This window comes from Psammomys obesus, unplaced genomic scaffold (genome assembly GCF_907164565.1).
Source record: "Psammomys obesus unplaced genomic scaffold, mPsaObe1.curated_primary_1811, whole genome shotgun sequence".
Lineage (NCBI taxonomy): Eukaryota > Metazoa > Chordata > Mammalia > Rodentia > Muridae > Psammomys > Psammomys obesus.
Genome location: NW_026596120.1, coordinates 13797213 through 13813252, shown reverse-complemented (window position 1 = coordinate 13813252; position 16040 = coordinate 13797213). Strand labels below are relative to the sequence as shown.

Here is a 16040-nt window from a genome sequence, read left to right as displayed (position 1 = left end):
TGGCTTCTGTGCTAATGAATTTGATAAATTCTTTGTCTTTTCATTAACACCAAAAAAGTTTCCTGGTAAAGCAAATAGTGTTAGGAAAGTGCATTCCAAAGGTGGGATTTAGAACATGTAACTGATGCCATGCCACTGTGGAAACTTAAGGTGACATGAAATTTTAACAATGATAAATGCTCTGATATTCTCTTCTGTATTGGTGTTTGTGTTAAAGGTTTCGGGAGCGCCTGGGAGTGAAGGTAGTGAAAGCACTCAAGAGAAGCAACAATGGAGTCACCCATGCTGCTGTTGATATGCTTTGTGCTCTCATGTGTGTAAGTACTGCTCTTTTTTTAAATATTTATTTATTTATTGTGAATATAATGTCTGGATGTACACCTGCACGCAGAAGAAGGCACCAGATCTCATTATAGATGGTTGTGAGCCACCATGTGGTTGCTGGGAACTGAACTTAGTACCTCTGGAAGAGCAGCTAGTGCTCTTAAGTTTTGAGCCATCTCTCCAGCCCAGTACTGCTCTGCTTAAGTTGACTAGGTTTTCATTTCCATAAATCCGTACTTCATTACCAGTAAAGTCCATTTCCTAAATTGCTCTCATGGCCATTTGTTTATTCAGTTAACATTTATTAGCATATTTGATGTACTAACTGGTCTTTTGAGCACTAGAGATAAAACTGTAGCAATCTGGTCAGGTCGACTCATGTGTGCAGTGTGAAGCAGAGGCCGAGCACCGGTGAGGAGGAGTGTTCTCGGTGTTTCTCAGATGCTGCATATGACCTGCATTTCAGACTGGAATAGAGATCTATGAGTTCTGGGTAGGCTTTGCCTAGCATAGAAGGTGGCATGTCCAAAGGCATGTGTGAGAAGCAGCTAATATGGCAGTTAATGATTGTAGGTGTGTTTGAGATGGCGAGGGTGGGTAATTAAGACTTGAAGCTAGAGGCATATGCAGAAATGGTCATTAAAAAGCTGCCTCTGTCAGAACAAAGAACTGGGTTTGTACTTTTTATAAGGATGACCTAAAAGAGTTTCAACAAGGGAACAGTCACATGACTAGGTTTGACTTTCAGAAAACCCACTCTAGTGGAACATGGAAGAGAGATAAAAGTTAGAGCTGGTAGACCTAACTGTCGTGTAAAGAGTGAGATGTTGAGCTGGGGTAATAACAGTGGCTGAAGAAGCAACACATGAAAGCTGAGTGATAAAGATCTAGCTCAGTGACATACTTTGTGGAGGGACTGACAGCTGTTCGGTACTTCAGAAGTTTCTGATTTTTCTCAGGGATTTGTATGCTATCTGGGATTTTTCTGTATGTAAAGCTTTATAGGCAATCTTAGTGATGAAAAACAGTCCTACATAATCACTTGTGTAACATCTTGTATTTGTTCCTCAAAATGAATTAAAGTTTATTATCTTAACTATTCCATATAATCCTGTTAAAGAATTAAACTAGAACATAAAACAAAAGCAGTGTGAAACAAGCTGAGTTCTTGATGGTGTTAGGCATTGGCTGTATGCAGGAATATCCATGCTCAGTCCCAGTTTACAGTTTACAGTTGAGGAAGGTGAGGCTCAGAGCTAAGCCACTGGCTTACTGTCTCATCCTTCAGTTAGGTTAAGATCCAACTCTGCCTGACCACCGAGCAGGCATCAGCAGCTGAAGGACAGTCACCTTGAGGGAAAAGAGTTACTATTTCAACAATTTTAGCACTTGCTTTTAAATTATTTTTATCATTTCCAAGTTAAATTCTACAATTCTTGGGGTGGGGGTGGTTTTTCTTTTGGTGAGAGCTTGTGGCCCTGAGAAGGAACATTGCTTGTGCAGTAAGTGTATGGTAAGAGCATGTTTGGTTACTTGTCAAGGAGCTTATCAGGTCTGATCAGACTCGAGAAGCTGTCAGCTCTGTCTGCTTCTCATCACATGTCTCCTCTGTGGCATGGGATCTAAAGGCTGTGGTTTCTAATTGCTTCCACGTGGAGGTATCATTTCTATAAATGCCTTTTCTGTGACGCCAACACATGACATTGCTTATGAATTTCTCTCTTTAATCAACAGCCCATGCATGATGACTATGACTTAAGACAAGAGCAGCTAAACAAAGCTTCTCTTCTCTCTTCAAAGAAGTTTCTGGAAAACTTATTGGAGAAATTTAATTCCCATGTGGTAAGTTGTAATTAAACTTTTCTTCATGGGAGATGCCTTGCAGAGATTTCCTAGAAGTGCAATGTGGACTTACTTTTGTCACAAAGCCCATCCTTCAAATGGTCAAATGGTCACAGTTCATCTTTGTCACTAGTAACAAAATACTCATGTATTTTATTAGCTAAGATAGCAATAGGAGATTTAGCTAATACTATTACCTAACACAGCAACTGAAAAAGTGTATCAACAGTGCTTTCAAACTCTTATAGTGACATTTCAGATTTTTTTTCTTCCTTTTTGCAAAAAAGAAGATGTCAGAATTATTCTAAGACCAAGTCTCACCTTAACTGACTACCAGTCCCCTAGGCACTGAACATCAGAGATGATAGAAATCCTGTGAACACAAAGAAATTGCCACAACTTTACAAATATTGTTAGATCGCTTTTCTTTTCTCCCCATTTTTATTTATTGTGTGTAGGTTTTTCCTGCTTGCATGTCTGTGCCACATGAATACAGTTTCCATGGAGGCCAGAAGAGGTCATCAGATCTCCTGGGAGTGGTGTTGAATGCAGTTAAGAGCTTAGGCATCATGTGGGTGCCTGGAGGCACAACAGTGTTCCTAACTGCTGAGCCAGCTCTCCAGCCCAGTGATTGATTGATTCATTCATTCATTCACTGCCTTCTTTCTATCTTTTCCCACTCATTTACACATTAACTTTAGTTAAAATATACATTTGAGAAATCTGGGTTATTCTCTTGATGTTTGCCTGAATTTTAATTATGTTCATTTGATAAACAATAGATTTAATATATTAACTTATAAATAAGTTCTCAAGCACCAGGAAAATTTAAATATGTTGAAAATTTTGAGTCATTGTTTATGTCTGACACCCAGAATTAAGAGAAGGGAACACATCATTGCTGGGTTGGGGCTGAAGGTCCATGTGTCTTCTAAGCAGTGTGCTGCTTTCTTTCAGGATCATGGGACTGGTGCCCTAGTAATTAGTTCACTCTTGGACTTCCTTACCTTTGCCCTCTGTGCTCCATATAGTGAGACGACTGAAGGGCAGCAGTTTGATATGCTCTTGGAGATGGTGGCCTCCAATGGAAGAACCCTTTTTAAACTCTTTCAGGTGAGTTTGAATGTCCCTTGTCTAATGACTGTAATGTCTAAATGACTACATTAAGAATTACTGCTTCCCCAACCCTGTGCAGTGAAGGATCACTAATTTAGGACCTTGCCTGTGTATCAGGCAAGCACTCTGCTACTGAGCTCCACCCACAGCTGGGCCAGAGTGTTTTAAATTGTGTGCCCGTGCTCACTTGCTCGTGCATGATTGTGACCTTGGGCATCACCATGTCAGGAGGTTTTTAACCTTTAGGTTTCTTGGTGCTTTATGTAAGATCCCCTCATCCTGTTGACCATTGTTGTGTATAGTTGGCTAGCACAGATGTAATGAAAAAGCTTACTTCTCTCTTTGGTAGGATTAAAGTTCTTTTTCTTTACAAATGTCCAAATAATAAAGGTGAGTTTTTGCCAGATTGTTTATAAGCACTGGAAATCACTTGTTATCTCATATGATGCTGTAGTGTTTATTTGTTTATATGTGTGTGTACATATTTTATATAAATATTTATGATTGTAGTGTCCTTTAGTGCTTGATGTAAACCATTTATATTCAGGTAAAGTACATATTGTTATTCACTTAAGTGTTGCTTGTTTCCAGCTGATGTAAACCTGACATGCTTACAACTAGACTCAGATCTGAGGTTGAGATGTATCTTTTCCTAATAGTTTTCCTAGTTAGTTGCTTTACATAATTTTATGGCTTATCACCTTGTATAAATTGTGTTTGTTCCTTAGGCATAACAGCTAACTGTGTCAGAATGACATTCTCTTTTATTCACTGATGCTTTCCCCTTCATTTTTAAAGCATCCTTCCATGGCAATTGTAAAGGGAGCTGGATTGGTTATGAAGGCAATAATAGAGGTGAGAGAATAATTTTGATATCTTCAAGTTCCTCGAATGTTGATTTTTTTAATTGAAGTTGACAACATTGCCGGTCAGTCTTTGATAGGAAACTTTTTATTCTCTGGATAAGAAAAGTAGTTTTAGGTTTTTATTCGGAATTCAGGGTAGAGCCCACACTGAGAATGAACTTAACACTGTCATCTCCAGATACTGTGCTCACACGTTATTTATTTGTTGTGGCATAAAGTCAGCTTTCTTTCCTGCTGCTTTCATTGATGGTGGGTGCACTGAGTTTGAGGTCCTGAGGCTATGCAGGATCTGCTGTGCAAGAGTTAATGGGGAGAGAAAGTGCAGGGTGACAACAGACTCCTTCAGCTGGAGTCACTAAGCTATAGGCATCTAGGCATCGGGACTCATTGTAGCCATTGCTGCCTGCGCAGGGTCAGTGCTTTAGCCCTCTGCTCTTGAAAAGATAAAACCGGGGGCTAAAGAGATGGTTAAGTGGTTAACAGCACTGGTTGCTCTTAAGGAAGAGTCTACTTCAGTTCCCAGCACAGAAAGGTGGCTCACAGCAGTATTTCAGTTCAGTTCCTGGGAGCCTATTGCCCTCTGCTGGCCCCTGTGGGCAGTGCATACATGTGGTACACAGATATGTGCAGGCAGAATACCCAAACACATAAAATTAAATCTGTAAAATTTTTTTGAAAGGTGAAATCATAGTAACTAAATAGAAGCTGTAATCTGTGATGTTTATAGTGACATCAATCTAAATGGCTTTTGTATTCCTGTATTCATACTAGCAATTTGGATAAAATGTAAGAGAGTTTCTTCATCACAAAATTTGGCTGTTATGGTATGCCTAAAAATAACTTGATAAAATGCAAAATTTTAGTTTACCCTTAGGTGTTTTGTAGGCAAAATAAGGAAGGAAGGAAGGTGTGACGGGAGGGAGGGAGAGAGGAAGGAAGGAGATATTGAACTGGTTAGAAATCAAAGTTTGCTTTTGCTTATGTCATGGTATTTAGTGTATATATACATTGATGCAATCTAATTTCCCCTCTCTGGCTAATAGGTTCTTTGCTCAGTTTTAGGTTCTGAAAATGGGTACCACATTCTTATTTTTGCAGAGCTTCAGGTAGCCAGCCACAGTTAGGGCCCTGCTTGCTATTCCTATAATAGAACCATTCATCCTTCATAAACAAGGTGCTGGCTTTGGGGTTTCACATACAAGTCACACATTAAATTTATAGCCCGTGATTAGAGTTCATGTCTCCTAAAGATATTATTTGTATACAGTCTTGGCAGGTAGCTCAAACAGTACATGAACCTTGAAGAAAAAGTTGTGATATTCAGGAAAAAGCACAAGTAACAAATAAAAATAACCTATTTTTATTATTGAGAGGTACATTAGCATCTTGGTGAATTTTACCTCAGATTGTATACTATTCAAAGTGATAGATGTGGTCCAGGTGTGTGATGCACACCTTTAATTCCAGCACTCTGAAGACAGAAATAAGTGGATGTCTGAGTTCGAGGTCAGTCTTTTCTACATAGCAAGTTCTAAGTCATCCAGGGCAACTTAGGGAGACACTGTCTTTCCAACAAAGACAAAACAAAATGATGTGCATGCACATGGTGCTGTGTTCCAGACATGCGTTTTCGTGCGTGCGTGTGTGTTATGTAATTGTGCTTCCTCACTCACAGGAGGATCACAGTGCTTTTGGAGCCGCAAATCTTTGATTACCTTAAGTATCTAGTATTCTGGTCTGTTGCTGTTGCCAAAACAAGTCTGTGTGTGGGCAGTAGAATTAGAGTAAAGAGACACTCTACATCACTCTGTCCTTTAACTATGTTGTTGACCTGAAAAAGACTGTGTCGTTGAGAGCAAAAGCAGGACTGACATGCATGTGTCTTTGATAGGAATTGCTACTCTCCCTAAGCCACCTTTCCTTGTTAATAGCTGATAAATACTCTAGAAATCATCCTACTTTTAATCTTAAATTCAGCATAATTTACAAGGTAAATTGAGCTGCAAGGTAACCCTCAGTTCAAAGACAACATCTTTAAAATTAGCTGCACCCCTGTGTTTCTTTGGGGTAACTAGAAGTTGCCTATTTGTTTTGTTGTTGTTGTTGTTGTTTTTTTGGTGTTTTTTTGTTGTTGTTGTTGTTGTTTTTAATAACTTCTGTACTGCCTGAATCTTTGTGTAAAGCTGGAAGGTTAATTTTATAAAGTTGAAAGAGTCTCCTCTAGATTGCTCTTTTAGGACCATCTTTCCCTCTTTCCAAAGGAAGGTGACAGAGAGATTGCTACGAAGATGCAGGAGCTTGCCCTAAGTGAGGGTGCCTTACCTCGACACTTACACACTGCGATGTTTACAATCAGTTCAGATCAGCGCATGCTTACCAATAGGTAAGTTGTTTGGTTCCCCATAAATTAACTTTCTGTTTAGATTAGATTTGAGCACTTTATAAGACCAAGAGCATTGGTGTTATATCAGTGTTCCATTTTCTTTTGATTCACCCAGTTCCATGAAGGTTTATGTTGGAATGATCATTGTCCCTGATCGTGGATAATTTGGGATAGGTTAGGGTGGGAGGATCTGTTTCCTTTTTTCATTATCATGTTGGAGTCTTGATTTACAGTTGTGGGCAGGGAGTGTAGAAAACACTAGGCCTGGGCTGTTTATTTCCCAAGACTGTGTGCATCACACAGTCCCAGATGGGAAGTGTTCAGAGTTAATTTTTAAGTAAATTTCGTCAATCAGATACTCTATAAAGAAAGAAAAGAAAAAAAATCTTAAAAACATTTTCACCTAAATCTCTGATCAACCGTCTTTCTTCCAATAATCACTTAAGAGAAAAGAAAAAGGGTTGGAGAGATGGCTCAGAGGTTGAGAGCACTGGCTGCTCTTACAGAGGTCCTGAGTTCAATTCCCAGCACCCACATGGTGGCTCAGAACCATCCATAATAAGATCTGGTGCCCTCTTCTGGGGTGCAGGCACAGATGCAGGAGAGCACTGTATACATAATAAATAAATCTTAAAAAGAGTGAGAAAACATAAATTGCCTTGTTCACTGGAGGCTACATGAGCCCCACCATTTTAACATCACGGCTTCTGATATATGACCTCAACCAGCCAAAGCATACCTGAGTCTGAAGTTACAGCTTTGCCTTCATAAAGAATAGCATAAATTACTCATGCGTGTTCTGTCAGTACTTGTTATACAAACCAACTGAACGGAGTCATATTAATTGGTGTGTGTGGCACATGCTTTCTTTAAATGGGTAAGAACCTATATCATGTTCATGACATTAAAAATTCAGTAAGATGGTTCACCTGGAAAAGGCACTGGCCACCAAGCCTACCAAGCTGAATCTAATCTCTGTACCCATATAGTGAAAGGTGAAAACCAACTCCATAAATTGTCTTCTGACCTCTGTGACACATGCACACACAAGCACACACACAATAAAGCAGTTTAATAAAAAAGAGTGATGCTTTAAACCAAATTAGTGTAGTTGTCAGGGAAGCACTTTAATTTGGAGGAAATTCTGAAATATTAATATTTAAAATAATGTCTCAAATTCTTCTCTTGTATATGAATTTTTGACATTTTCACTATCTGAATTATTTATCTGTAGTCACCTTTCTTATAATTATGAAACTTGTTCTTTAAAATCCCTTTCTGTTGTAGCTGAGCTAAAGCAGAACCCTTTCTCAACGTCTGCTTTTTTCAGACAGCTAAGTAGACATCTAGTGGGGCTCTGGACAGCTGACAACACAACCGCCACAAGCTTGCTGAAACGCATTTTGGTGAGTCCACTGAGAAATGAAAAGCCTTTTCTATGCCTAGCGGATAGAATTTTACCATGTCACTTACAGCCGAATGAGAAGGTGTGCACTCTCGGACAGCCACACAGAGCTGCCTCGGTGGTCATACTATAGTGTTAACAAGTTTGGGCTTTGGAGGCTGGATTTTCTTTTATTTTGAAAATGAATTTTGTGGTTTTTTGTTTTTGTTGTTGTTAGCCACCGGGCTTGTTGGCATACCTGGACAGTTCAGATCCAGTTCCGGAAAAGGACGCTGACCGCATGCACGTCAGAGACAACGTAAAAATAGCAATGGCAAGTACACTCTGCAGAGTGGCGTTAAAGTGCTATTTACCCTCTTCTCTGGAAGACTAAAATCCAGAAATGAAAAGCTGCCTTGAATACTGACCTTTGCATCTCATAAAATACAGCTGTTTGAAGTTGTACAGCTAATAACTTTTAATACACTCAGATTGTCACCACAATCTAATTGTCTTAACAAGGGTATATTTTCCTCTAACCCAGTATACTGATAATACATTCAGGAATGGCTGTTTTTAGAAATTTCAAGTCTATGTGGTGTTTTATAAAGAATATGGAATCGATCACTACTGGTAAAAGGGATAAATACTCAATAAAAGTTACGTGTAACTTTCCTTTTTCAGTATCTCTGTTAATTATTAATGTCCTGAGCTGGGTGTGCTATTGCACACCTTGACTTCCAGCACGTGGGAGGCAGAGGCAGGCGGAGCTCGGTGGCTCCAAGGTCATCCTGGTCTACAGAGCAAGTTCCAGGGCTACAGAACAGGACCCTGTGTCAGAGCGGATGGATGCATGGATGGATGGATCTGCCTCAAAATAGATGATTTAGAGATGTAGATATAGATGATAGAGAGATATGGATTAGATTGATAAGTATAGATTAGATAGATAGATACGGATTAGATAGACTGATAGGTATAGATTAGATAGAGAGATAGATGACAGATAGATATAGATTAGATAGATGATAGATCGATATAATGTCGTAATGTCCCTGAATAAAGTAGTGTTTCTCGTGCTGCTGTGTAGTGTTTCTCACTTCTTCTCTAGTCCCTACTCCTGAGTTTGTGTTTACCCCCACTTGTATCTTTTGAAAATAATCATAGTGCAACAACTTGAGTGAGAAGGGTAAGGTTTCTTGTATAGGAAGTTTAATTCCTTATAGAAGTTTTCATTTCTTGTCACTGAACTCTAGCATGGCCATTTTTAAAATTTTCTTATTTGAAATAGTGTGATACAGCTGTATATAGTTTTAAAATAAATTTGAAAGTAGGTATGTAATGAATTTTTATATTACACTACAGGATCAATATGGAAAATTTAATAAAGTTCCAGAGTGGCAAAGACTAGCTGGAAAAGCTGCCAAAGAAGTTGAGAAGTTTGCCAAAGAGAAAGTTGACCTTGTGTTGATGCACTGGAGGGACAGGATGGGCATTGCTCAGAAAGAGGTACGTGTGTGTTAGGAGAAAGTGTAAGACACAGGCAGACACACAGAGGTCTGTGTGTGGGAAAAGGGGCCCATGAGTTTGAAGGAGAGCAAGGGCTTGTACATGAAGGGTTTGAAGGGAGGAAAGGGAAAGGAGAAATGATGTAATTTCTCAAAAAAAAATCACTTTTAAAAAAAGGTAAAGAAGGAATGTGTCCTAGTTCAGACTCACAGTAGTTCACAGGTGTGATATTCAGATATTTCTCACAGAATACTCAAACCTTAAGAAAATTAATATCACCCAAAACTGATTCATATTTTCCTCAGTTACTAGTTTTGGGAACTAATGATTATGATTTTTTGTTAGATAATGTCAAGTTATTCTCTTAAATTTTCTCCTATATATTCCAGTTTTCATATTTTGCCTTGCACAAATAAAAATACAGTCCACTTGTTTGCCCGTTTTATACAGAATTACATACATTTTAGAGATACCATTTACAGTGTTTAATTAAATGCATTGTAAATTTTGTGATATTATTTCATGAACCAAAGTCAGATGTGAAGTTTTAGTTTCTCTCTCTGGCACATGGCTCAGAAGTTTTCTGCAACCTGCATGTTTGCTTTCTCTCATGGCTGGGGCAGAGTTAAGAATGAACCAAGTGCTCTTCTGGAGCTGCCTTACTCTCAGTTTTTCTAATGACACCTAACAATGTCTTTATATCTGGAGGCTTTTTTTATTATTAAAAAAATAATTTAATTTTCACCTGTACATGAATTTCTACATAATCTAAATACAAGGAAACAAGCATATTGTGTATCAATCTACAATTTGTATCAGTCCAAGTTATTCAGGAGTTGAGTATAGAGGCTTAATGCTAGCTTGATAACTGCATTGTGAAGAATCACTCAGCAAGCTTTCAGGCCAGAACACCCTGAAATGTACTTGCTAACTCGTGTCTGAGCTGAGCCCCACCATTTTACTTACTCACATTGTGTTTTTTTTTCCCAGAAATATACTTTTTCTCTTTTCTTTTTTATTATTATTTTAATTTTTATTAACTACAGTTTATTCACTTTGTATCCCCCCTTAGCTTTTCTAAAATTGGAATAGCATCACTTCCCATCTTTGTCTTACAGAGTTGCTTTAATGTTAATTTTTGAACTAGATAATTAAATCACTGTGTAGGACCTGTTCATGGCAGTTCTGCTACAGCATTTGAACAGTGGAAATACGTATACAATTGATTTGTTTTTTTAGTTTTTGAAAATTAGAGGTTTCTGGCTTCAGCTAGTTAAGCCCATTTCTAAAGTAACAGTTATTCAACTTTTAAAATAAAATTACCATTCCTAATTTTCTGAGGAAGAGCCAGATTGATTTCCTAAGTGGTTGTACAAGTTTACATTCCCACCAGCAATGGAGGGGGGTTCCCTCCACATCCTCTCCAGCATGTATTGTCACTTGAGTTTTTGATCTTAGCCATTCTGTTGGGTGTAAGGTGAAACCTCAGGGTTGTTTTGATTTATATCTCCCTGATGACTAAGGACTTTGAGCATTTGTTTAAGTGTTTCTCTGCCATTCAGTATTCCTCTATTGAGAATGCTCTGTTCAGCTCTGTGCCCCATTTTTTAATTGAATTACTTGATTTGTTGCTTTTTAACTTAAGTTCTTTATATATTCTGGATATTAGCCCTCTGTCAGATATAGGGTTGGTGAAGATCCTTTCCCAATCTGTAGGCTGTCATTTTATTCTGACGATAGTGTCCTTTGCTTTACAGAAGCTTTTCGTGAGGTCCCATTTATTGATTGTTGATCTTAGAGCCTGTGCTGTTGGTGTTCTGTTCAGTTGTCTCCTGTGCCCAATGAGTTCAAGGCTCTTCCCCGCTTTTTCTTCCAACAGATTTCGTGTGTCTGGTTTTATGTTGAGGGCTTTGATCCACTTGGACTTTAGTTTTGTGCAGGGTGATAAATATGGATCTATTTGCATTTTTCTACATGTAGACACCCAGTTAAACTAGCACCATTTGTTGAAGATGCTATCTTTTTTCTATTGTATGGTTTTGGCTTCTTTGTCAAAAATCAAATATCTGTAGGTGTGTGGAGCTACCTCAAGATCCAGCTGTAGCATTCCTAAGCATATATCCAAAATATGCTCAGGTATACAACAAGGACATTTGCTCAACCGTGTTCATAATAGCTTTATTCATAGTAGCCAGAAGCTGGAAACAACCCAGATGTCTCTCAATGGAGGAATGGATACAAAAATTGTTGTCCATTTACACAATGGAATACTACTCAACAATTAAAAACAAGGAAATCATGAAATTTTCAGGTTAATGGTAAGAACTAGAAAAGATCATCCAGAGTGAGGTATCCCAGAAGCAGAAAGACACACATGGTATATACTCACTTATAAGTAGATATTAGACATATAATATAGGATAAATACACTAAAATCTGTACACCTAAAGAAGCTAAGCAAGAAGGAGGATCCTGGGTAAGATGATCAATCCTCACTCAGAAAGACAAACAGGATGGCCATCAGAAGAGGGAGGAAACAGGGAACAGGACAGGAGCCTACCACAGAGGGCCTCTGGAAGACTCAACCCAGCAGGGAATCATAGCAGATGCTGAGACTCATAGCCAAACTTTGGACAGAGTGCAGGGAATCTTAGGAAAGAAGGGGGAGATAGAAAGACCTTGAGGAAACAGGAGCTCCACAAGGAGAGCAACAGAACCAAAAAATCTGGGCACAGGGGTCTTTTCTGAAACTGATACTCCAACCAAGAACCATGCATGGAGATAACCTAGAACCCCTACACAGATGTAGCCCATGGCAGGTCAGTGTCCAAGTGGGTTCCTTAGTAAGGGGAACAGACTGTCTCTTACCTGAACTCAGTGGCTGGCTCTTTGATCACCTCCCCCTAGTGGGAGAGCAGCCTTACCAGTCCACAAAAGAAGACAATGCAGCCAGTCCTGAAGAGACCTGATAGGCATGGGTCAGAGGGAAGGGGAGGAGCATCTCCCCTATCAGTGGACTTGGAGAGGGTCATGGTAGGAGATGAGGGAGGAATGGTGGGATTGGGAGGAGATGAGAGAGAGGAGTACAGCTGGGATACAGAGTGAATAAACTAATTAATAAAAGAATAAATTTAAAAAATAAAATACAATTACCATATTTTCATACAGCCAAATAAATTTTTAGTATATGACTTCATGTATAACTTTTATACAACATAACCCTGAACATAAAGCTACCTAGTTCGCAAAGGGGTATTTGTTACAACAGTGTTTGAGAGGAGAAAAATGCATTTATATACCAGTACCATCTTACAGTTCTGTTGGTGGTGTTTCTGTGGGCTAGTTAACGTTTTGAACACATGACGGAAAAAAATATTAGAGTTGGGAAGGTTATTACTGATTACTACTTGGTCTGCATACTATTTTTAGTGACAAGTTATGAAAAAAAAAGTGGTTAAGCTTAGTGTTGACACAGTATAGAAACAAACATGGATGATGTGTCGTGGTCTCGTGCCTTTGCTAGTCTGACTGGCTAATCCTGAAAAGATCTGTGTCTCTTTTGATGGGATGTTTATGGGGCTAGTTTCGAATGCTGTTGATGCTGGGCATTGAAGGAGGAGTAGCCTTTGGTTATTGTTGACTAATAACATGTTTTATTGTGTTTTGGTACGTGTGGGTTTTTTGTTTGTTTTTTTTTTTTTTTTTTTTCAGTTTAGGGATTTTCTTTTTTACCTTTTAATTCTGTCACATACATTTTTATGAGAAACTGATTTTTTTTACTGGTATGGAATTTATATTTTTACCATTCTAAAGTGCTGTCTATTTGTATGAAAGGGAGGGAATGTAATGAAAGTGCTGTACTGTTGCTTTAGTGTGTTTTTTTTTGGTTGTGAAGGTAGGCCTCTACTGTTTCATTACTTCCTGTCTAGTTCTCCGGCCTTCCACCTCAGCCTCATGAGAGTCTGAATTACAGGCAACCACCACCATGCCCGCTGGGAGTGCTTCTGCTTTCTAATGAGAAGTTTTAAGTAAAGAATTGATTTGGTATAACACCAAACTTTGAATTATTTTGTACTTTATTCGAGTCAGTTTGTGTTAATCTTTATGATGGTGTAGCAAATTAAAATTTGTAGTAAACATTTCGATTCATAACTAGTAAGTTGTATTTCAATCAGAATTTTCAGATAAATCCCCATTTTACTTTTATTCATTCAATGTCATGTAATCTATTTTCTTGCTTTATCTGAATTGTCACACTAATGAAGTTTAAACTTGAAGGTTTTTAATTGGCACCACTCCATGCTTTCAGTTTGTTATGTTGAAGAGTAGGGATTTTGTCTGAAATCTGTATGGTCACACTTAGAGCAGGCACCCCAGGGCCCTGACAGTTGTAATGATTGTCAGAGACCATCTCCACCTTCCAGTTACAAATCTTACATATGTACCTATCTCTGAAACAGGGTGCGGAGCTTTTTGGGAGTTGAGGTAGACAGTTGCCTAAAAGTAGTTACAGAGGTAGCTCTCAATTGTAAAGTGAAGATGAGTTACATCTTTTGTGGAATTTATATAATAGATACAGGTTATCAGATTTGATTCATAGTCTCCTTTTTATATTTTCATCTTAATTTTTTTTCCTTTTTACAATTAAATTCAGGTCAAAAACCATATGGTGAGTTAAGCCCTTTACATGTGTAAAGTGTGGGAAACTGGCGTGTGGCATTGTCTTGACGTGCTTTAGTGTTTTCATCTGACTTCACATTGCCTGAATGTAATGTTTCTTCCTTGTTGGCCACTTCACTGTGTGCTCGCGCCTCTTGGCTTTCAGAGCAGTGTAATATTATTTCTTATGCTTGTTATATTATTCCTGAATTTTTATTAATTGCATGTAAATGTTACTGGTGATCAGTGTAAACGTTACAAGCCTTGGTGTTGAAACAGTAAACTTTAATTACATGGATGGTATTCGAGCATCTTTAAGAACAAATGCCAGCAAAGGATATGGTATAATTAATGCTGTGGACTGCTTCATTAAGCTAGCTTCTATCAGTTTGATGAAATTGATTCTCCTCACTTGTTAGGTGATGTGCTGCTGCCAGGTAGATGAGGGTGCTTGGTGGCCAAGTTAAGTGCTATGTCATTGTGCTTGTTTGTGTTCTTTTCCAGAACATAAATCAAAAGCCAGTAGTTCTTCGAAAGAGAAGACAAAGAATAAAAATAGAAGCAAATTGGGATCTCTTCTACTACAGGTAAACTGAGGCCTCTCTTCCAGTGCAGAGTCAGCTTTATGCTGATGCTGGAGGAGCCAGATGAGTTGTCTCTCAGGAAGCGGTGTCTTATGCTGAGGGTACTCTTACACTATCAAGTTCCCGAAGATATAACTGTCAAGATTGGTTCCCTTAGACATGCTCTTATGAAATTAAGGCTGGATCAGCCATCTGAGGAGCTTACATTATCTTAAGAATTTTAATAAGGCTTAGAGATGATTGCACAAGACACTTTCTGGGGCTTAGAGTCAGCTGCACACCTATCTTCAGCCATGTTAGAAGTGAAGTCTTAAAAGTGGTGGATGACAGGCCCTCAAACCAGAACTGGGACTCATTGCAATGAACATTTTCATTTGCATGTAAAGATGTTTGTATAAAGGGTGTGACACACTGCAGCTTCCATGGTGAGATAGGCTTTTTGTTGTTGTTGTTTTGTTTTTCTTTGGGGGGAGGAGGTTGCAAGGACTGAGGGCAGATATGAAGGGATGGGGAGATAAATGGGATTGGGGTGCACGATGTGAAATTCACTAGGAATCAATAAAATTTTTTTTTTTTAAAAAAGAGAGATCTATGATAAAAGCCCAAGAAGATTTGTTAGAAATAAACATCCATGCCTATAACCTCATATACATTGACCCAGGGCTTTTTCTTAATGGCCAAAGAGACGCACATTCAGGTAGACAGTTGCATGACTTGTGAACGTTCTTTAGTAGAGTGTCAGTCCTAGAAGGTGACATGTGGATTTTATCTAGACCAATTAAGGAAAGTATTTGGTTTGAAAACACCTCACACTACTTACATCTTATAGCACTTAAGGCATAGGATATTTTTAAGTATATGCTTTGCATTTCTTCCTCAGGAATCCTTGGTTGTACTGTTCCTTGAAAGCACCTGAAGTTCTGTGAGACTGCATTGGCCTTGCTACAGGGGCTTCTGACTGATAACAAACAGATGTAAAGTCTGTGCAGCCCTAGCTTAGGTTTTGTTCACATTTGTTGTCATGGTTTTTCCAACAGTTATGTAGAGGCTCATTGGGTTGTCCCTCAGTGCCAGATTCATCCCACGCAGCCTGGAAAATTGGATATATGACGTTGTTTTCTACCCGGAATTTTTGTTAGCTACAAGTAACTGAAACTGAAATACCCACTTTTAAATTTCATGCAAATTTATCTAATAGCTTAAAGTTCATTTTTTTCACCATTTATACTGAAAACTTCCAAAATAAAAAAGAACTTTTTTTTTATACTGAATGCCTGTGTGTTTACTACAGGGTTCTACCAATGCCATTTTATTCTCCCTGATTAATACAAATTTTATTTTTATTTTTCTTGATAAAGTGTAATGATCTCATG

At 38.5% G+C, this 16040-nt stretch overlaps 1 protein-coding gene across 1 annotated transcript in view; it reads left to right on the top strand.

The window, feature by feature from the left end:
* The window catches only part of Dnajc13 (DnaJ heat shock protein family (Hsp40) member C13), a 114852-nt gene that overhangs the window by 45706 nt on the left and 53106 nt on the right, over positions 1-16040 (top strand). Inside the window, exons 13-21 of the mRNA XM_055629648.1 lie at positions 218-317; positions 2059-2166; positions 3124-3279; positions 4081-4137; positions 6410-6531; positions 7862-7937; positions 8154-8249; positions 9281-9424; positions 14588-14670. Coding sequence (XP_055485623.1) covers positions 218-317; positions 2059-2166; positions 3124-3279; positions 4081-4137; positions 6410-6531; positions 7862-7937; positions 8154-8249; positions 9281-9424; positions 14588-14670 — 942 coding nt within the window. The remainder of the gene's footprint in view (positions 1-217; positions 318-2058; positions 2167-3123; positions 3280-4080; positions 4138-6409; positions 6532-7861; positions 7938-8153; positions 8250-9280; positions 9425-14587; positions 14671-16040) is intronic.